Genomic DNA, 22,484 nt, shown 5'->3' with positions numbered 1-22,484 from the left:
CACGTCCAATATGTCTATTTGAAATTCCCAACAAAGGCAGCAATCCTTTCAGTTTCCATCCTGTCAAGTTTCCTCAGAGTCTCTCATGTTTCGGTGACATTGCCTCTTATTCTTCCCAGGCGCCAGGGGAGTGAACGCTGGTCAAAGGGATAAGAAATCGGGAAGCTAGAGAGGTTTGGGAAGGAAATGTTCAGTGCGAGGTACCTAGACCAACTGAAAAGTGGGAATGCTCCATTCTGGATGAAGTTGCGGAGATCTCGAAGGTAAGATGAATCCCATCTTCGAACAGCAGCGTCAAGCATTGGGAATAGAATACGTACGAACACAATCTTGGCCAAAACAGTCATTTCAAATCAGCATTTTCCGGTCAAAAGCAGAAATTGCCGGAGAAGCTCAACAAGTCTGACAGCACCAATGGAGAGGACTCTCATGTTTGCTGTCTGTGGGCACTTCGTGAGACCGTGGGAGGCTGGGGGGTGGGGGGACTTGCAACTCATCCTGGTGTTGGTGGTGGACGCTGAAGGGGAATGCGGTCCTTGTGATGTGTTTACAATCACAGTTGGGAGTGCAGGCTGGCTGACACGCCCTCCTTGGATGTGTCACGCCTGTGAGCACAACATTGCTCAGCGTGTGCAACCCTTCAGATCTGTGGGACTCAATCTCACGCCCCAACCACCAGGGAATCTAGGATCAACTGCAGAGTGCCCGGGTGTGTTAACAGGGCGAGTTTGGAAAGAGGCACGGCAGCCAGCCCGGGGAGATGTGTCCAGGACTGTGTGCCCGCTGTGTTAGTACACTGCTGTTCTCTCTGGCTCTCGTCTCCATCGTTGCCAGCGTCTTGCTCCTCTTCCCGAATGGAGAAAGGGAGCACCTTAAAGAGGCGCACATCACTTGGCAAGCCCGGTTGCTGCCTGGATTGTGGGGCAGCGGGTTCACGGTAAGACTCCAAAAGTGTACCCCCGGGGGTGGTCAGGGATCTGGAAGGAAAACTTTGGAGATTTGCACTGCGGCGTGACCGCACAAAAACCTTGGAGCTGAACCAACTGTGTCCAAGATAAAAGGCAAATTACTGCGGGGTGCTGGAACCAAAAGAGAAAATGCTGGAAAATCTCAGCAGGTCTGGCAGCATCTGTAGGGAGAGGAAAGAGCTGACGTTTCAAGTCTAACTGACCCTTTGTCAAAGCTTTGACATTGACAGTTCAGAGCTTCCCTCATTAGGAACTGAACTGGATGTCAGTGTCTTCCTGCCCGTGGGGTGGGGTGGGGGGGGGGAGGTTCAGCCTGCAGCCTGACTGAGCTGGGATCCCCCTGGCCGGCCATCAGTTGCTTCTCTTTGACAGTGAAGGTGAGCAGACAGAGTGACCACTCACTATTTGCACACAGGCCAGTCCTAACAAAGTGAAGGAACACACCACGCTTTACCCGATCTGTAAGGTTTTTCCAACTCTAGCGGTCATCTGCCCTCTTTTATCATCCCGCTTTTGAAAGCCTCTCTGTCTGTTTGATATCGTCACAGAATCGTTACAACTCAAGAGGAGTCCATTCGGTCCATCGTACCTGCACCTGCTCTGTTCCCTAGTGCCAATCTCCTGCCTTCTCCCCATATCCCTAACAACATTCCTGTTCAAATAGCCACCCAGTGCCCCTCTTGAATGCTTCAGTCGAACCTACCTCCACCACATTGCTAGCTGTTCTCAGCTAGAAAAGATTGTTTTTTTCTTCTCCCCCCAACAAATATTTAGTAAGATGGGCGAGGTGTCAATTTTGATCACAGAGACGGACTACCCAGTTGCTAATCTACACTTTTGGGAAGAAACCACGTGAAATGGTAACTGATGAAAGTGGTTGTATGAAGCTGACAGGGTCTCGGGTGGAGGTCTTGCTGAGGTCAGTCTTCCAGGACATCACCAGAACATTCAAACTGCCCAGACTGCAGGATCTTAACAATCTGATGAAAGACTGCCTCCAGTTCTTGCTCCTTGCATTGAAACAATACAATGACTTTGTTGGTCAAAAAACATTGTCAGGGGAGGAGTGTCAAAAGAGTTTGCAAACATACCAAGTCCTCACAGAGAGATGTGGGTAAGGTGACGGAGGAGCTATCTCACACGTGGCACAGTCCTGCAGGAACCTTCTTTATTCATTCATAAGATTATGGGCACCACTGTTTGTCCTATTTATTATTCATCTTCAATTGTCCTTCTCATCTAACCCCTCACCTGCTTTGTATCATGAAAACATTTATCATTTAATCTCTTCTGCTCACTGCTCTGTCATTGGATCCTGCCTTTTGTACCCCCTTCCCTTTCAGAATCGTTGACTCTGTTTCCCTCTCACTGTCAGACCCACTGAGTGTTCCCAGCATTTCAGCTTTTGGTTGAAATTTCTAACTTTTGCACCTTCAACCCAATTCAACAGGCACTGGCCTTTCTCTCCCTACTCCCCCTATCTGTTCCAGGTCTCATGACGACTTTCTCCCAAAATATTGTTCTGTAACGTCGTAATTGAGCACCACCCAAGCTTCCTCCAGTCAACATTGATATCCACCCATACTCCGTCACCAATGATTCACTTTCGCCTGCCTCCTGCCTGCCCTGTGATCCTCTTCTCATCCTCCCTGCACTTACACTGGGCTTTTCATCCTGACCTCTTGTGGGACATTATTGTACAATACGTCTTGTGAATGTAGCTTCCTCATTTTCATCGAGACCCACTCTTCCATAACAGAAAAGGAGCCAGTCAAGAGTGAGCTTATTTTCTGGGTGCCCCTTTTGGCCAATGTGTTCTCAGTTATTGTTTGGGCACGTTACTGGTGCGGGTGCTGGTCGGTCGAGGAAGCAAATGGGACAGTTGTAGCTGGGTGTTTCTGAACAGGAGTGGACTGCCCCTGCCCATGTTCCATTTGATTCATATCAGGGGGATGAACAGTGGGCAGTGAATGGCAGTGAGGAAAGTTGATCCCTGGAAAGGACAGGTCAATATGGACTGTACATAGAACATACAGCGCTGTACAGCCCTTTTGCCCTCGATGTTGCACCAACCTGTGGAACCAATCTGAAGCCCATCTATCCTACACTAGTCCATTTTCATCCATATGTTTATCCAATGACCATTTAAATGCCCTTAAAGTTGGCGAGTGTACTACTGTTGTAGGCAGGGCATTCCAAGTCCTTTTACTCTCTGAGTAAAGAACCAACCTCTGACATCTGTCTTATATCTATCATCCCTCAATTTATAACCATGTCCCCTTGTGCTAGCCATCATCATCGGAGGAAAAAGGCTCTCACTATCCACCCTATCTAACCCTCTGATTATCTTATATGTCTCAATTAAGTCACTTCAGTCTAACAAAAACAGCTTCAAATCCCTCAGCCTTTCCTCATATGACCTTCCTTCCATTCCAGGCAACATCCTAGTAAATCTCTGAACCCTTTCCAAAGCTTCCACATCCTTCCTATAATGCAATGTGTGTTTAACAATAAATAAACTAAGGTAAAATCGATTATATTTCCAAAAAATATTGCATAAGTAATTTTAAAAATATAATAAATTACATCGAGCTTTTAATCCAATTTTCGAGTGATGGGGATAAAGGGTACACTACAAAAGAAATGAATGAACGTAATTGAATGTTAAATATATCTCATTTATATGCAATGTTCTGTATGATTTGTAACATGTAGTTCATATTACTGTGTAACTTCTAAGTTGCATGTGCATTTTATATGTTAAGCCTTTTTATTTGTAATGTGTTTTGTATTGTTCTCAGTGCATGAACTAATGTCAGAAGAGACAGTGGAGCTTAAATGACTAGATACAGGATGGAGAAAGGGGGGAGAGGTGGGTTTCAGGGCTGGAGGTTTGGCAAGAGTGAGAGAGAGAGAGGTTTTGGGGAAGGACAGAGAAATAGATCTTGGGGAAAGTCGGGTGGATTCTCAGGGCAAGTGTGATGGAAAGCAAAGAAAGCGCCGTGAGGGGTGGGGGGAATGTTGTAAGGGGTAGGGGAGAGAAGAGAGAGACTGAGCAACAGAGTTTTGTATAATCTGAGGTAGGGACAGAAACCAGATTCAGTGGCCACCAACAGAGATGATGAATTACTGCTTCTGACAGGACAGTGAACTGAAGCACCTCGTGACAATGTGAAGAGTTTGACCTTAAGATCATAAGGAATGGGACTAGGCCACTCAGTTCCTCAAGGCCTGCTCTGCTGTTCAATAGTATGACTCATTCAAAGTTCCTCACCTCCATTTCCTGCATTTTCCCCTGTACTCTTGATTACCCGACTGATCAAGAATCGATCAATCTCAGCCTTAAAAATTCACGAGGACTCGGCCCCAACGGTTCTTTTTGTCAAGGAGTTCCAAACACTCTCAACCCTCTGACAGAAGAAACTCCTCCTTGCCTCAGTCTTAAAATGGCGCCCCTCTATTCTGGCTAGAGACAAAAAAATAAACTGCAGCTGCTGGAATCCAAGGTTGACAGGCAGGAGGCTGGAAGAACACAGCAAGCCCAGGCAGCACCAGGAGGTGGAGAAGGCAACGTTTCGGATGGAACCCTTCTTCAGGAGAAATGTCGGCCTCTCCACCTCCTGGTGCTGCCTGGGCTTGCTGTGTTCTTCCAGCCTCCTGCTTGGCTCCTTTATTCTGAACCTGGACTCTCCCATGAAGGGAAACATCCTCTCTGCATTGACCCTGTCAAGCCCCTCAATGTTTTAATGAGATCATCTCTCATTCTCTAAATTCCAGTAAGTTAAGGCCCAACCTAACTAGCCTTTGCTCATAAGGCAATCCCTCGTACCGGGGATCACCCGAGTGAACCTTCTCTGAACTGCCTCCAATGAAATGATACCTTTTCTAAAATAAGGGACCAAACTGCTCACAGTGCTCCAGATGTGGTCTCACCATCACCTTGCCCAGTTGCAGTCAGACTTTCCGACTCTTATACTCCAACCCCCTTGAAATACGGGCCAACATTCCATTAGCCTTCCTGATTACCTGCTGCACCTGTGTGCTAACATTCTGTGTTCCGTGCCCAAGTTCCTCCAAGTCCCTTTGTGTTGCAACTTTCTGCTGTTTTTCTCCACTTAATATTCTGTTCTTTTGTCCTCTCTTCCAAAATGAGTAACTATGCATTTTCCCACTTTGCTTGCTAAGCTTACTTTACCCTATCTGTCACTCTGTAAATGATTGCATCCCTCTCGGAACTTGCTTTTCCATCCATTTGTGTGTCATCTGCAAATTTGGCTTCAGGACTCCCTTCATCTAAGTCATTAATACATTTTGTAAAGAGTTTTGATCCCAGCCATTGATCCCTGTGGAACCCCACAGGTCATCAACCTGAAAAACGTTAAAATCTTATCCCCACTCGCTGTTTCCTGCCCATTGGCCAATTCTCCATCCATGCCAAGAAACTATCTCCAACACTGGGCTCTCATCGGAAGACTTGACCTTTTGTGAGGTATCTTGTCAAATGCCTCTGGAAGTCTAAGTAAACACATCTACTGGTTGCCTGTATCCACTTGAATTAAGACTTCCTCAAAAAACTCTGATAAGTTAGTCAGACACAATTTCCCTTTCATAAAGTCATCCTGACAATGCTTGATTAGTTCATGCTTCACATCTCAACCCTTCCAACAATCACAAAACACAAACAGACCAGTCAAACACAGTTCTCCTTTTACAAAGCTATGTTGATTCTGCCCTATCATGTGATTTTCCCCAAGTTTCCTGTTAGCAAGTGTTCTATGTCAGATTGTAACCTATTTCCTTTGGACTGGTGTTAAGTTGACTGGTTCATTTTCCCTGTTCTCCTTTAGTGGGGCCACATCTTTATTTATTACGCAGGACTCAAAACGTTGACTCTGTTTCTCTCTCCACAATTGCTGCCAGACCTACAGAGTCTCTCCAGCAATTTCTGTTGTTGTGTGTTTCATCATCTGCAGTTTCTTGTTTTCTTAACATTTGTGTATTTCCAAACAGCATCACAAACCATCGTGTTTTGTTTCAAGTGCCTGTGATCTCCTAGACTACTCGGTCTCTCATGGTCTGGGGTTAGATAAAATCTTAGGACTCTTGGACATTTACCTTGTGACTAATTCACAGCAGGGGCTCCCACAGGGCTCAGGACAGGAATCGTTGCAGAATAATTTGAGCAGCAAGGGGGAAGCCGGGAAAACTGAATTCCCCAAATGCTGGTAACAATGTGCAGGACAGTACTTGGACAGAACCATCCCGAGAGTAGAGATGAAATGAAGCAACTAGCTTGGGCCCCATACTGGTACCATTGCTATCCAGGAGTGGGAGAGCACACAGTATGATTTGCCCCAAGGAAAAGTAGCTGCAGATTCTGAAATTTGCCCCGGGAGAGGGGGAGCCTGCACTCTCTGAGTTACTCCAGGAGAGGGGGAACCCCTCTCATATTTTTCGAATGTATACCATTACAAGCAAGCACAGAATTATTACAGCACAGAGTGAGACCTTTCAGCCCATCACATCTGTGCTAGCTCTCCAGTAAAGCAATTTGCCTTGTGCTATCCTCCCAACCTTCCCCTGCAGACTCTTCCTTTTCAAACAACAGTTTAATTCCCTTTTAAATATCTCCGATTGAAAGTTGTTCTGGACCTTAAACACTCACGGTGTGAAAAACAAACTCTTCTTTACGTTTTCCATTGCTTCCTTAGTCAATTGCCTTCAACCTCTAGCTCTCAAACCTTCCAGCAACCTCCCTATTCACTCAGTCCAGACTCCTCGCAACCATGAACACTTTGATTAAATCGCTTGCCAACTTTCTCCTCTCCAATGTTTACAGTTCCAACATTTTTTTCCAATTATTCTTTCAGGGGATGTGGATGTCACTGGCTAGTCTAGCATTCATTGTCCGTCCCTGATCGCCAGCAACAGGTGGTGCTGAGCTCCTGAACTGAAAGATTTTCCTCCCTTGAACCATTCTGGTGATTTTTGTTTAATTTCTAAACCCTCATGAATGCCTTAACAAAAGTGGTAATTTCCCACAAATTAAAATTTGTCCTCTGTGGCCTTTTGCTCCAAGTTCATCCAATTATTTAGGAGTTTCTGAAGACTGTGGGAGTAGCTGGGCTCATTACTGTGATTGGATTCCGAAAATTGTCTGGGTGGTGCAAAGACAGCTACAAGATCGGGCCGTGGTATCCCAATATAATCACTGAATTCACCTCTCTGTAGATTCGAGACTAACCTAGTCATATATAGATTACTAGAGATTTAGTCCTCCCTGCAGCTAAACGTGGCTTGAATTTCAAAGTGGGTTCTGAATCCTAATGTCTACTAGTCACGCCCGTTTGTATGAATTCACACGTGGACATATCAAGGCAACACCAGAAAGTAGAGTGAAGGAAATTCCTGACTACAGACGGGATCTATTTTAGCGGGGCTTCGTGGTAAGAGCTGAAAAGCGATGATCCAAATGAGATGTGAAAACTCAGGAGGACAAGTGCCTCGAATCCAATTTGTACTTTCATGAGGACTAGGCACACTCTGTCCAATAGGCTGTCTGTCAGCCACTCACATTGCACTCAATGTTAGGCAAGACATTGATGGTGCCTGGCTTCAGCATATGTTGGAGATAGTGCAGCGTTCGGGGCAAGGCAGTGGGGAGAGTCAATCCACGGGAGGCGCAGTCAACTGAGAGAGGCAGAATAAAGGGGAACTATGTTGTCGCCAGAAAAAGAACATTGCACAACCATTTGAGGACATTACGATGGAAGGACTGGAGAGAAACTACGCATTTCCAGTCAGGTGTTTATAAACTCCACACCAATAGCTAGAGAAAACTCTTGCAGCAATGGACAAACGATTTCAGGAAAAGGGGCCAGCTTTCTCCAATATTATTCCTGGCAAGTCCAACTCCCATAGTAATCGGGGGAAGAATTTTGGGTTGCACACAAGCACCAACAAAAGGCAGCTCACCGTCACCTTCTCAAGGGCAACGAAGGATGAACAATAACTGCTGGCCAGCCAGCGATGTCCACATCCAACGTGGGCTCTGCACAAAGTATCTGAACGATCATTTCCTTGAACTATTACAAGTCTCTGGATGCAAAGGGTGTCAATGTAGTACTTCAGTGTGGGTGAAATGGTGCCCTAAGGTCAGCTGAAAGCATTTAAATCAAATAAATCTCCTAGATCGGGGGAGGTTTATTCCAAAGAGTTCAGATGTACTTGTGTGGAGATCTCTGAGGCACCCATTGAAGGACTCAATGGAAGCCAGGGATGTACCTGGTTACTATTCAACCATAGCCCCTTAGTCCTCCTCCAGTTCTGTGTAAAATTATGGATTCCACCATCAGAAGTCTCTGTCCTCTCCTTGTTTCCAAAGGTTGGGCCATGGGATCTCTGTTATGATTGGATTCTGACCATTGTATGGGTGGAGCATAGGCAGCTACAAGTCTGGGGGAGTTAATGTGGATTGGTCCATGTTTACAGGCAGACTATGGCTGTGGTCTGCCATTCCTTCTGCAGGATGGTTGACCAGGGACTTTCTCATTCTCACTATGTGCTAACATTTGTATTGGAAATGCGTAGTTTCTCTCCAGTCTTACCCACTGGTAATCAAGCTCTTTGGCTGTAAATCAAATACATATTTCCCAGTCAACAAATGCTATAGAGTTGGACATAGCGTCATACAGCTCGGGAAAAGAACCTTCAGTCTAACTCATCTGCGCTGACCAGACATCCCAGTCTGACCTAGTCCCATTCTGAACCCAGATCTACCACTGTCCCACAAGATCTCTTACTGTCAGAGTACAGTCTAGTTAAACAGCAGCTAATTCAGCTTTACTAAGGATACATTTACTGTCGATCAATCTCCTCTGACAAAGTGATAACTCAACTGGGCTGCAGTTAAAACCCCAGGAAGATGTGAAAAAGTTTCAACATGGGAAACTCAAAGTTGTAAAGAGTCAAGGAAAAGAAGTGCGAGAGTAGAGATAAAAACCAAACACCAGGCCCGAAATCTCTGATAATTACTCGAGGGAGGGGGCAAGGGAAGTATGGACTCAGTGGGGTGTTTCAAGGTGGGACTAGTGTTTTTTAAATCTTCATTATTTACCTGAACACTGAAACTGAATGTAGATTAGTTCCATATGCGGTTTAGACCAACTAAGACGGACAAGGAACTCAAAAAGGCAGATGACAGTGGAGACTAACGAGGGGTGTTGTTCAATGCCTGGCCTTAACAAGGTACATTCAGAACCGAAATATTACAAATTGCCTTATAAGTAAAACATTAGCTGAGTAATAGACACAGTGTTTGGGCACGTGGTTTGATTATTCAGAATCTCAGGGTGTTGAAACATAAACTAAAATTAGTGAATGTGGCTAAGGCAGTGTCATTGTAACAACACTCGGGCCTGTTAACCAGGTTCAGTGGACATCACTGATGAAACAGTGTTATGACACAGAGTAAACCCTCCTGCTTAATTTAAAACCAGAAAAGATTTATTCAGTGCAGTAGTCTGTGAAAATCGATAGGCCAAGAACTAATTAAAGTAAAAATTAACAACTTCACTTCTTAAAGTATAACAGAGAATAATTAATGAACAACTATTTACAATTCCTTCCTCTAACCTATCTGTTACTTTTCCTTCTCTAATACCAATCCGATAAAACTCCCAATTAAGATTTACAAAGCAACACTTCTCATCTCAAAACCAGGCAGCTTTTGGTTCTTCTATTTGGATCTTCTTTTCTTCTTAGGGACTCTGCTTTACGGGTTACTGATCAATAACAGTACTTTTAAGAGAGCTATTTCTCAGGCAGTCTCTTTCCATGCTGGTAGCTGGGCTGTTCTCCTCCCAAATGTTCAGTTTCCCCCAGTCTTATACCCCTAAAGCATCAGATTGTGTCATTGGCTTTTAAGATGGTCAATATATTCAATTCAAACTGGACTGGAGTTTGGTATTTTTCAGGGTATAATTTAAACTGATTGGCCGAATTCAAATCTGTTTCATCATTTCCAGGCAATTTAGCTTTCGACCAAGTGTTACGTTGCTATGTTATTGAGAACATGTGGTGCTGTCAGTTAGCTCTACTACTTTTAACTCTCTTAAAAGGTACAGTATACCCACATGTTCGTAACAAGCATCACCTTGCGTTTACACTCAGACTGAACATGGGTGTAGGAGCCCCAGAAATCCAGCAAAGGCTTATTTTGATTGATGGACTGATATCATGCATTATCCTGAAATGTCTGAAAAGCAAAACTTGTTTATTCCTAACGCTCAAGCATATGACTGGGTAACATTCCTAACCGTGTGAGAACAGAAGTGTTTCATAATAATAATTCTTCTCGAAAGTCAATATCTTTATGCTGATCAACCAGAGTTGTTGGACTGAGGCTAGAGCTTATTAATCTTGTTCATCCCAGGTGGTTCTGGCTTCACTTTCCATTTATGCTGCTGCCACTGATCGTTGCTGCTGTTTCTACACCAACCCCAGGAGTAAGGTAAGACCAGTGGGACTGACCAACAACTCAGTGTGGGAATCACTGTCACAATCGTGCTGGGGAATGTGGGAATCACTGTCACGATCGTGCTGGGGAGGGTGGGAATCACTGTCATGATCACACTGGGGAATGTGGGAATCACTGTCACGATCGCGCTGGGGAATGTGGGAATCACTGTCACGATCGCGCTGGGGAATGTGGGAATCACTGTCACGATCGCACTAGGGAGTGTGGCAATCACTGTTATAATCATGCTGGGGAGTGTGGGAATCACTGTCACAATCGTGCTGGGGAGTGTGGGAATCACTGTCATGATCACACTGGGGAATGTGGGAATCACTGTCACGATCGCGCTGGGGAATGTGGGAATCACTGTCACGATCGTGCTGGGGAGGGTGGGAATCACTGTCATGATCACACTGGGGAGAGTGGGAATCACTGTCACGAATGCACTGGGGAGTGTGGGAATCACTGTCACGATCACACTGGGGAATGTGGGAATCACTGTCACGATCGCACTAGGGAGTGTGGCAATCACTGTTATAATCATGCTGGGGAGTGTGGGAATCACTGTCACGATCGTGCTGGGGAGTGTGGGAATCACTGTCAAGATCACACTGGGAAATGTGGGAATCACTGTCACGATCGCGCTGGGGAGTGTGGGAATCACTGTCACGATCGCACTAGGGAATGTGGGAATCACTGTCACGATCGCGCAGTGGAGTGTGGGAATCTCTGTCACAACGCGTTGGGGAGTTTGGGAATCACTGTCACGATCACACTGGGGAATGTGGGAATCACTGTCACGATCACACTGGGGAATGTGTGAATCACTGTCACAATCCCATTGGGGAATGTGTGAATCACTGTCACAATCCCATTGGGGAATGTGGGAATCACTGTCCCGATCGAGCTGGGGAGTGTGGGAATCACTGTAAGGATCGCACTGGGGAGTGTGGGAATCACTGTCACGATCGCGCAGCAGAGTGTGGGAATCACTGTCACGATCGCGCAGCGGAGTGTGGGAATCACTGTCACGATCGCGCAGCGGAGTGTGGGAATCTCTGTCACAACGCGTTGGGGAGTTTGGGAATCACTGTCACGATCGCGCAGCGGAGTGTGGGAATCACTGTCACGATCGCGCAGCGGAGTGTGGGAATCACTGTCACGATCGCGCAGCGGAGTGTGGGAATCACTGTCACGATCGCGCAGCGGAGTGTGGGAATCACTGTCACGATCGCGCAGCGGAGTGTGGGAATCACTGTCACGATCGCGCAGCGGAGTGTGGGAATCACTGTCACAACGCGTTGGGGAGTTTGGGAATCACTGTCACGATCACACTGGGGAATGTGTGAATCACTGTCACGATCACACTGGGGAATGTGTGAATCACTGTCACGATCGCACTGGGGAATGTGGGAATCACTGTCACGATCGCACTGGGGAATGTGTGAATCACTGTCACGATCGTGCTGGGGAATGTGGGAATCACTGTCACGATCGTGCTGGGGAATGTGGGAATCACTGTCACGATCGTGCTGGGGAATGTGGGAATCACTGTCATGATCACACTGGGGAGAGTGGGAATCACTGTCACGAATGCACTGGGGAGTGTGGGAATCAATGTAAGGATCGCACTGGGGAGTGTGGGAATCACTGTCACGATCGCGCTGCGGAGTGTGGGAATCACTGTCACGATCGCGCAGCAGAGTGTGGGAATCACTGTCACGATCGCGCAGCGGAGTGTGGGAATCACTGTCACAACGCGTTGGGGAGTTTGGGAATCACTGTCACGATCACACTGGGGAATGTGTGAATCACTGTCACGATCACACTGGGGAATGTGTGAATCACTGTCACGATCGCACTGGGGAATGTGGGAATCACTGTCACGATCGCACTGGGGAATGTGTGAATCACTGTCACGATCGTGCTGGGGAATGTGGGAATCACTGTCACGATCGTGCTGGGGAATGTGGGAATCACTGTCACGATCGTGCTGGGGAATGTGGGAATCACTGTCATGATCACACTGGGGAGAGTGGGAATCACTGTCACGAATGCACTGGGGAGTGTGGGAATCAATGTAAGGATCGCACTGGGGAGTGTGGGAATCACTGTCACGATCGCGCTGCGGAGTGTGGGAATCACTGTCACGATCGCGCAGCAGAGTGTGGGAATCACTGTCACGATCGCGCAGCGGAGTGTGGGAATCACTGTCACGATCGCGCAGCGGAGTGTGGGAATCACTGTCACAACGCGTTGGGGAGTTTGGGAATCACTGTCACGATCACACTGGGGAATGTGTGAATCACTGTCACGATCGCACTGGGGAATGTGTGAATCACTGTCACGATCGCACTGGGGAATGTGGGAATCACTGTCACGATCGCACTGGGGAATGTGGGAATCACTGTCACGATCGCACTGGGGAATGTGGGAATCACTGTCACGATCGCACTGGGGAATGTGGGAATCACTGTCACGATCGCGCTGGGGAGTGTGGGAATCACTGTCACGATCGCGCTGGGGAGTGTGGGAATCACTGTCACGATCACGGGAATCAGTGTCACAATCACTCTTGGGAGTGTGGGAATCACTGTCAAAATCACGCTGGGGAGTGTGGGATTTACTGTCACGATCAAGCTGGGGAGTGTGGGAATCACTGTCATGATCGAGCTGGCGAGTGTGGGAATCACTGTCACGATCGAGCTGGCGAGTGTGGGAATCACTGCCATGAATGCACTGGGGAGTGTAGGAAACATTGTCACAATCCCGTTGGGTAATGTGGGAATCCCTGTCACGATCACACTGGCGATTGTGGGAATCACTGTCACGATTGTGCTGGGGAGTGTGGGAATCACTGTCACGATCGCGCTGGGGAGTGTGGGAATCACTGTCACAATCCCGTGGGGGAATCACTGTCATGATCACACTGGGGAATGTGGGAATCACTGTCACAATCGTGCTGGGGAGTGTGGGTATCACTGTCACAATTGCGCTGGGGAGTGTGGGAATCTCTGTCACAATCGTGCTGGGGAGTGTGGGAATCTCTGTCCCAATCGTGCTGGGGAGTGTGGGTATCACTGTCACGATTGCGCTGGAGAGTGTGGGAATCTCTGTCACAATCGTGTTGGGGAGTGTGGGAATCTCTGTCACAATCACACTGGGAAGTGTGGGAATCATTGCCATGAATGCACTGGGGAATGTGGGAATCACTGTCACGATCGCGCTGGGGAGTGTGGGAATCACTGTCACACTCGTGCTGGGGAGTGTGGGATTCACTGTCACGATCACATTGGGGAGTGTGGGAATCACTGTCACGATCGTGCTGGGGAGGGTGGGAATCACTGTCACTATTGCACAGGGGAATGTGGGATTCACTGTCACGATCACACTGGGGAGTGTGGGAATCCCTGTCACGATCGCGCTGGGGAGTGTGGGAATCACTGCCACGAACGCGCTGGGGAGTGTGGGAATCACTGTCACGATCGTGCTGGGAAGTGTGGGAATCACTGTCACGATCGTGCTGGGGAGTGTGGGAATCACTGTCACGATCGTGCTGGGGAGTGTGGGAATCACTGTCACGATCGAGCTGGCGAGTGTGGGAATCACTGCCATGAATGCACTGGGGAGTGTAGGAAACATTGTCACAATCCCGTTGGGTAATGTGGGAATCCCTGTCACGATCACACTGGCGAGTGTGGGAATCACTGTCACGATCGTGCTGGGGAGGGTGGGAATCACTGTCACGATCACACTGGGGAGTGTGGGAATCACTGTCACGATCGCGCTGGGGAGTGTGGGAATCACTGCCACGAACGCACTGGGGAGTGTAGGAATCATTGTCACGATCGTGCTGGGGAGTGTGGGAATCACTGTCACGATCGTGCTGGGGAGTGTGGGAATCACTGTCACGATCGTGCTGGGGAGTGTGGGAATCACTGTCACGATCGTGCTGGGGAGTGTGGGAATCACTGTCACGATCGTGCTGGGGAGTGTGGGAATCACTGACAACAATTTTGCTCCAGGACTTGTAAAACACAACACACACTAATTATGACACTTGCCCCAGAGCTCAGAATAACTAACTCAATTTGGACTGGATTGGAACCAAGAACATTAACATTTGTCATTTTCTGGATGTAAGTTAGCTCACTGAGCTGGAAGGTACATTTTCACACGTTTCATCACCATACGCGGTAACATCATCAGTGAGCCTCCAGAAGAGCTTTAGCCAGAGGCTCACTGAAGATGTTACCCAGGACGGTGATGAAACATCTGAAAATGAACCTTGCAGCTCAGCGGGCAAACCTACATCCAGAACCTCAACCTGAGCTACAAATCTTCTCAAAACTCATTTCTTTATCATGTTTGTTGCTTTAATTGTAAAATTCTACAACAAAGAGTTCATTGTTAGGCTTTTAACAGGCAAGAGAGCACTGGGGGGGGGGGGGGGGTACAAGGGAATTAAAATAGACATTAATAAAATCAGTAAGAAAATGGAATGCTTATCACAGGCTGAGCAACTGTTTATCTTTGTATCTGCAGATGCTTTTGTCAGTCATCTGGTCCAAACTAGCGATCATTTTCTCCATTATCTGCTTTGGAGTCTCTGCCTGTGGCCTGGCTAATGGACCACTTTGCTTATTTAAAGTCACCGTATCCAACAACACCCAGGTTCAGCAGTGGGGATATCCATTCCAAAACTGGTCCACAAGTGCCAGGTAATGTGCATCACACTGGGATTGTGTTAGAGACTGAGGCTGTCTTTGTTAAAACAGCATGATTAGTAAAAGCACCACTCAATCAAAAATTAAAGGTTCTTTCAATGGAATTGAATTCCAGAAGTAACGATATATCTCACATTTAGGATAAATCGCTGGACCAAAAGAAAAGAACAGGATATAACAGTTCAGTTAATCAGATAGAACAGAGCTCAGTGTAACAGTAAAGTGAGATAGACCAGAGGGATAGACCAGATCTGAGTGTAACAGCACAGTCGGATAAACCAGAGCTCAGTGTAACAGCTCAGTCAGATAGATCAGAGCTCAGACTAACACCACAGTCAGATAGATTAGCTCAGTGTAACAGCACAGTCAGATAGACCAGAGATCAATTTCACAGCACAGTCGGATAAACCAGAGCTCAGTGTAAAAGCACAGTCGGATAAATGAGAGCTCAGCATAACAGTACAGTTGCAAAGATCAGACCTCAGTGTAACATCACAGTCAGATAGACCAGAGCTCAGGGTAACAGCACAGTGAGTTAGGACAGAGCTCAGTGTAACAGAGCAGGTACATAGACCAGAACTCAGTGCAACAGCACACTCAGATTGACCAGAGGTCAGTGTAACAGCACAGTCGGATAAATCAGAAGTCAATGTAACAGCACAGTCGGATAGATCAGAGGTCAGTGTAACAGTACAGTCAGATAGACCAGATATCAGTGTAACATTACAGTTGCAAAGATCAGACCTCAGTGTAACATCACAGTCAGATAAACCAGAGCACAGTGTAATAGCACAGTCAGATAGACCAGAGCTCAGTGTAACAGCACAGTCGGATAAACCAGAGCTCAGGGTAACAGTACAGTCGGGTAAACCAGAAGTCAGTGTAACAGTACAGTCAGATAGACCAGATATCAGTGTAACATTACAGTTGCAAAGATCAGAGCTCAGTGTAACAGCACAGTCGGATAGACCAGAGCTCAGTGTAACAGCACAGTCAGATAGACCAGAGCTCAGTGTAACAGCACAGTCGGATAAACCAGAGCCCAGTGTTACAGCACAGTCAGATAGTACAGAGATCAATGCAATAGCACAGTCAGGTTGACCAGAGCTCAGTATAACAGCACAGTCGGATAAACCAGAGGTCAGTGTAACAGCACAGTCGGATAAATCAGACCTCAGTGTAACATCACAGTCTGATAGATCAGAGCTCAGTATAACAGCACAGTCTGATAGACCCGAGATCAATGGAACAGCACTATCGGATTGACCAGATCAGTGTGATGGGACAGAGCTTAGTGTAACAGTACAGTGAGATAGGACAGAGCTCAGTGTAACAGAGCAGTCACATTGACCAGAGCTCAGTGTAGCAGCACAGTCGGATAGCTCAGAGCTGTGTGTAACAGCACAGTCTGATAGACCAGAGCTTAGTGTAACAGCACAGTCAGATAGATCAGAGCTCAGTGAAACGGCACAGTCTGATAGATCAGAGCTTAGTGTAACAGCACAGTCAGATAGATCAGAGCTCAGTGAAACAGCACAGTCCGATAGCTCAGAGCTGTGTGTAACAGTACAGTTAGATAGCTCAGAGCTCAGTGTAACAGCACAGTCACATAGATCAGAGCTCAGTGTAACATTACAGTCACATAGATCAGAGCTCAGTGCAACAGCACAGTCGGATAGATCAGAGCTCAGTGTGACAGTACAGTCAGATTGATATGAGCTCAGTGTAACAGCAGAGTCGGATAGCTCAGAGCTGTGTGTAACAGTACAGTTGGATAGATCAGAGCTCAGTTTAACAGTGCAGTCAGATAGATCAGAGCTCAGTTTAACAGTGCAGTTAGAAAGATCAGAGCTCAGTGTAACAGCACAGTCAGATCAATCAGAGCTGAGTGTAACAGCACAGTCAGATCAATCAGAGCTGAGTGTAACAGCACAGTCAGTTTGAAGCACAGTTCAGCAGTACAGTCAGATCAATCAGAGTTGCGTGTGACAGTACATTCAGGTTAATAAATTGGAACACTGAGCATCACCCCTTTATTAGGCTTTATCATTCATGCTCATGGTTTTCTGATGTATTTGAGACTTAACTATTTGTCGTGTTTGTACATTTTGCCTGCAGCACCGAGAGTTACCTGCATAATCCGTTACTGTGGACAATTTGTGAAAGGCCCAAGAACATTGTGCTGTGGAATATCACCTTGTTCTCCACGCTCATGATCATCAGCTGTCTGCAAGTTCTCCTGTGCTCCATCCAGATCATCAATGGATGTTTTGGCTGTATTTTTGGTCGATGTTCACACTATGACACAAAGTGATGCGTTCACTTGCCAATTGCCACGTAATTATCTGATGCCTCTCTTGTATGAAGCTGGGGTGATATGCATAGAATTGGCAGGCCCGACAACCCTTACCATTTAAGCAAACCCCTTCCCACCTTTTACTAGCCCAGTGTACTCAGATGTAACCCAGTGGAGCACCACAGAAGTCACTGGAATGACCTTTATTTAGGGCTACTCCATTGAGTTGCCTTGGCTTTCAGCTTTGGAATTGCATTATTAAACGTCGTTGAGGCAACCAAGGCAGATACCCCCTCACTCTCACAGACCTCCCTCCCCCACCCCCTCACCCTCACAGACCTCCCTCCCCCACCCCCTCACCCTCACAGACCTCCCTCCCCCATCCCCTCACCCTCACAGACCTCCCTCCCCCATCCCCTCACCCTCACAGACCTCCCTCCCCATCCCCTCACAGACCTCCCTCCCCCACCCCCTCACAGACCTCCCTCCCCCACCCCCTCACAGACCTCCCTCCCCCATCCCCTCACCCTCACAGACCTCCCTCCCCCATCCCCTCACAGACCTCCCTCCCCCACCCCCTCACAGACCTCCCTCCCCCACCCCCTCACAGACCTCCCTCCCCCACCCCCTCACCCTCACAGACCTCCCTCCCCCACCCCCTCACCCTCACAGACCTCCCTCCCCCATCCCCTCACAGACCTCCCTCCCCCACCCCCTCACAGACCTCCCTCCCCCACCCCCTCACAGACCTCCCTCCCCCACCCCCTCACCCTCACAGACCTCCCTCCCCATCCCCTCACCCTCACAGACCTCCCACCCCACCCCCTCACTCTCACAGAACTCCCTCCCCACCCCCTCACAGACCTCCCTCTCCCACCCCCTCACAGACCTCCCTCCCCCCACCCTCCGCTCTCACAGACCTCCCTCCCCCACCTCCTCACAGACCTCCCTCCCCACCCCCTCACAGACCTCCCTCCCCCACCCCCTCGCTGACACAGACCTCCCTCCCCCACCCCCTCACAGACCTCCCTCCCCCACCCCCTCACAAACCTCCCTCCCCCACCCCCCTCACAGACCTCCCTCCCCCACCCCCTCACAGACCTCCCTCCCCCCACCCTCCGCTCTCACAGACCTCCCTCCCCCACCCCCTCGCTGACACAGACCTCCCTCCCCACCCCCTCACAGACCTCCCTCCCCCACCCCCTCACAGACCTCCCTCCCCCACCCCCCTCACAGACCTCCCTCCCCCACCCCCTCGCTGACACAGACCTCCCTCCCCACCCCCTCACAGACCTCCCTCCCCCACCCCCCTCACAGACCTCCCTCCCCCACCCCCCTCACAGACCTCCCTCTCCCACCCCCTCACAGACCTCCCTCCCCCACCCCCCTCACAGACCTCCCTCTCCCACCCCCGCTCTCACAGACCTCCCTCCCCCACCTCCTCACAGACCTCCCTCCCCACCCCCTCACAGACCTCCCTCCCCCACCCCCTCACAGACCTCCCTCCCCCACCCCCTCGCTGACACAGACCTCCCTCCCCCACCCTCCGCTCTCACAGACCTCCCTCCCCCACCTCCTCACAGACCTCCCTCCCCACCCCCTCACAGACCTCCCTCCCCCACCCCCTCACAGACCTCCCTCCCCCACCCCCTCGCTGACACAGACCTCCCTCCCCCACCCCCTCACAGACCTCCCTCCCCCACCCCCTCGCTGACACAGACCTCCCTCCCCACCCCCTCACAAACCTCCCTCCCCCACCCCCCTCACAGACCTCCCTCCCCCACCCCCTCACAGACCTCCCTCCCCCCACCCTCCGCTCTCACAGACCTCCCTCCCCCACCCCCTCGCTGACACAGACCTCCCTCCCCACCCCCTCACAGACCTCCCTCCCCCACCCCCTCACAGACCTCCCTCCCCCACCCCCCTCACAGACCTCCCTCCCCCACCCCCTCGCTGACACAGACCTCCCTCCCCACCCCCTCACAGACCTCCCTCCCCCACCCCCCTCACAGACCTCCCTCCCCCACCCCCCTCACAGACCTCCCTCTCCCTCCCCACCCCCTCACAGACCTCCCTCCCCCCACCCTCCGCTCTCACAGACCTCCCTCCCCCACCTCCTCACAGACCTCCCTCCCCACCCCCTCACAGACCTCCCTCCCCCACCCCCTCACAGACCTCCCTCCCCCACCCCCTCGCTGACACAGACCTCCCTCCCCCACCCCCTCACAGACCTCCCTCCCCCACCCCCTCGCTGACACAGACCTCCCTCCCCACCCCCTCACAAACCTCCCTCCCCCACCCCCCTCACAGACCTCCCTCCCCCACCCCCTCACAGACCTCCCTCCCCCCACCCTCCGCTCTCACAGACCTCCCTCCCCCACCCCCTCGCTGACACAGACCTCCCTCCCCACCCCCTCACAGACCTCCCTCCCCCACCCCCTCACAGACCTCCCTCCCCCACCCCCCTCACAGACCTCCCTCCCCCACCCCCCTCACAGACCTCCCTCCCCCACCCCCTCGCTGACACAGACCTCCCTCCCCACCCCCTCACAGACCTCCCTCCCCCACCCCCCTCACAGACCTCCCTCCCCCACCCCCCTCACAGACCTCCCTCTCCCACCCCCGCTCTCACAGACCTCCCTCCCCCACCCCCGCTCTCACAGACCTCCCTCCCCCACCCCCTCACAGACCTCCCTCCCCCACCCCCTCGCTGACACAGACCTCCCTCCCCACCCCCTCACAAACCTCCCTCCCCCACCCCCCTCACAGACCTCCCTCCCCACCCCCCTCACAAACCTCCCTCCCCATCCCCCTCACAAACCTCCCTCACTCTCACAGACCGTCCCTTCACTCTCACAACACTCCAATCTCCTCAGGGACAAGAAATTGATCGGCCATTCGGACCTAAATCTCAGACCCACAACATTGCGAGGTAACAGCTTTTTATTTGGCTTTGAGGTGAAGCCTCAGGGTCTCTGACTGGCCCCAGTAGCTGATAAGGAGAGCACGGTGCACACTGCCATCAGCTGTTCACACTTAACCTTCCCAGTGGGCCTGATCGGCAAATGCAACGGGTTTCACCTCAGCTTTAGGCCACACCTGTGGTGCAGCCTGAACTGATGTGGGCAACACCCTCGCGACCCTGTCTGATTCGTCTCCAGGTGCCTCTGCTTCAGCAAGCAACAGAGAAAGTCAGAAAACGTTGGAAATAATTTGCAGGTTTGGCAACCTCTGTAAAGAGGGTGAGGGAGTTATTGATTGGGGCTTGGGGGGTGGAGTGATCAGAGTCAAAGTGGCAGGTCCTCCTCAATGAAGAATGTTCATGAACCAACTCTGTTTTTGTTAAAACAAAGCAGCTGGGGGAGGGGGGTGGGGGGGTGTGGGGGGGTGAGGGGGGGTGAGGGGGGGTGGGGATCATGGCCTGGTGTTGACGGATGAGCAATCCACAACCTTAGGCAACATTCAGTGGACACAGGTTTGAATCCCACTGCGGTAATCAGTGAAATCTGAACTCAACACAACTAAAAAGTAATCTCACAGCAACCATTGCCATAATAAACCCCATCTGGTTCAGTAATGCTCTTTCGGGAAGGAAGTCTACCGCTCTTACTTCATCTGGCACTGAACCGCTTTCCAAAATACCCCAGCAAGCCACCCACGTTCAAAGGCAAATAGGAATGGGCAACAAAATGCTGACTTTTCCCGGTGATGCCCACATCCCATGCTAAATATCTGAGCACCGCGTGAAACTGAGGTTGGCTTGAATTGATTTCACAGCGAAGATTTCGTAGAGTGTATTTAGTTTCCTAGAACAATATGTTGTAGATCCAACCAATGATCAGGCTATTTTGGATTGGGTGAGGCACAGTTAATGAATTTTCTCAGAGTTAAACATCCCCCAGGAAGCAGTGACCATAATATGATAGAATTTAACAATTCAATTTGAGAGAGAGAGTCTTAGGTTGGGAATAACTGTACTAAGTTTAAAATATAGGTAATTACAAAAAATAATGAGGGTGGGGGTTGCTGGGATGGGATTGGAAAGGGGTTCAGTAAATACAAATCTGCAAATGCAAATTCACCCCATAGACTTAAATGTGTATAAGCGTGTGTCTGTGTGTGTGAGGGAGAGGGAAAATGTGTGACATACACCTTTGTGGATACATTTTATTTTGTTCAAAAAGCACACAATCTGTAGGCAGTCAGTCAATGTGACATTTTATAAATTCCTACTTTGGAAATAAAACCAGTCTGACTCCAGGTTGGGACACAGGCAGACTCTAACCTCACACACTTAATGCATTGTCTGAGCTGAGATGTCCCTTTTTTTTACATATTGATAAAACCTTAACTTATGTCAGGGCTGTGACTGGAAAGAAACTCTGGGATTTACATACTAATCAATCAAAACCTGTATACCTCCTAAGTGATTAAAGACTTAACAGCTATCTTGGTTTTTCTAATACATCGCACGAGTTGTATGGCAGTTTGATCTTTTACTATCATTTGCTACCTGGGAAGGAGGAGCAGTACTCTGAAAGCTTGTAATTTTAAATAAACCTGTCGGACCATAAACTGGTGTTGTGATTTTTAATTCTATCCAATGTGAACAGTGTCTTCCCATTTACTATGTCGAGACTTCTCATGACTTCAAACACATCTGTAAAATCCCCTTCCAGCTTTCCCTTCCCCAATGGGAATGTTGCATGTTTTCCAAACGATCTGGATAACTGGACCACTCTAATCTAGGTTCTGGTTTCCAGCATCTGCAGTCCTATCATGTCATCTCTTCCATGTTTGATATATGCTATTGACATATTTAAATAGTGGTTTTTACTCTACAAGATGGGCCTCTTCATGAGGTGTAATTGGGGCTGTGGTAGGGGAAGGGGGGTGGATTCTGGTGAGGAGTGAGAATTAAATTGGCCTTGGGTGGGTAGTGAGGGGCACTTGGGGCTCTGGTAGGTGGTGGAGGT

At 49.3% G+C, this 22,484-nt stretch overlaps 1 protein-coding gene across 1 annotated transcript; it reads left to right on the top strand.

The window, feature by feature from the left end:
- The first annotated feature begins 222 nt into the window (after nt 1–222).
- On the top strand, nt 223–17,526 carry LOC140478444 (transmembrane 4 L6 family member 5-like). The gene is made up of 4 exons (XM_072571707.1): nt 223–263; nt 10,402–10,479; nt 15,031–15,206; nt 17,331–17,526. The coding sequence occupies exons 3-4, from the start codon at nt 15,031–15,033 to the stop codon at nt 17,524–17,526; spliced, it is 372 nt and encodes a 123-aa protein (XP_072427808.1). The 5' UTR covers nt 223–263; nt 10,402–10,479.
- Nucleotides 17,527–22,484: the final 4,958 nt, after the last annotated feature.

The sequence above is a fragment of the Chiloscyllium punctatum genome, chromosome 6 (assembly GCF_047496795.1).
Source record: "Chiloscyllium punctatum isolate Juve2018m chromosome 6, sChiPun1.3, whole genome shotgun sequence".
Classification (NCBI taxonomy): domain Eukaryota; kingdom Metazoa; phylum Chordata; class Chondrichthyes; order Orectolobiformes; family Hemiscylliidae; genus Chiloscyllium; species Chiloscyllium punctatum.
Note: the sequence above shows the minus strand (reverse complement) of the source record. Positions and strands in the feature narration are given on the sequence as shown.

What these genes read in the sequence shown, in the direction of transcription:
- LOC140478444 (XM_072571707.1), top strand. Translation starts at nt 15,031, where the DNA reads ATGCTTTTGTCAGTCATCTGGTCCAAACTAGCGATCATTTTCTCCATT. An exon ending in AACTGGTCCACAAGTGCCAG is followed by an intron (nt 15,207 to 17,330) that starts GTAATGTGCATC and finishes TTTTGCCTGCAG; the next exon opens with CACCGAGAGTTACCTGCATA.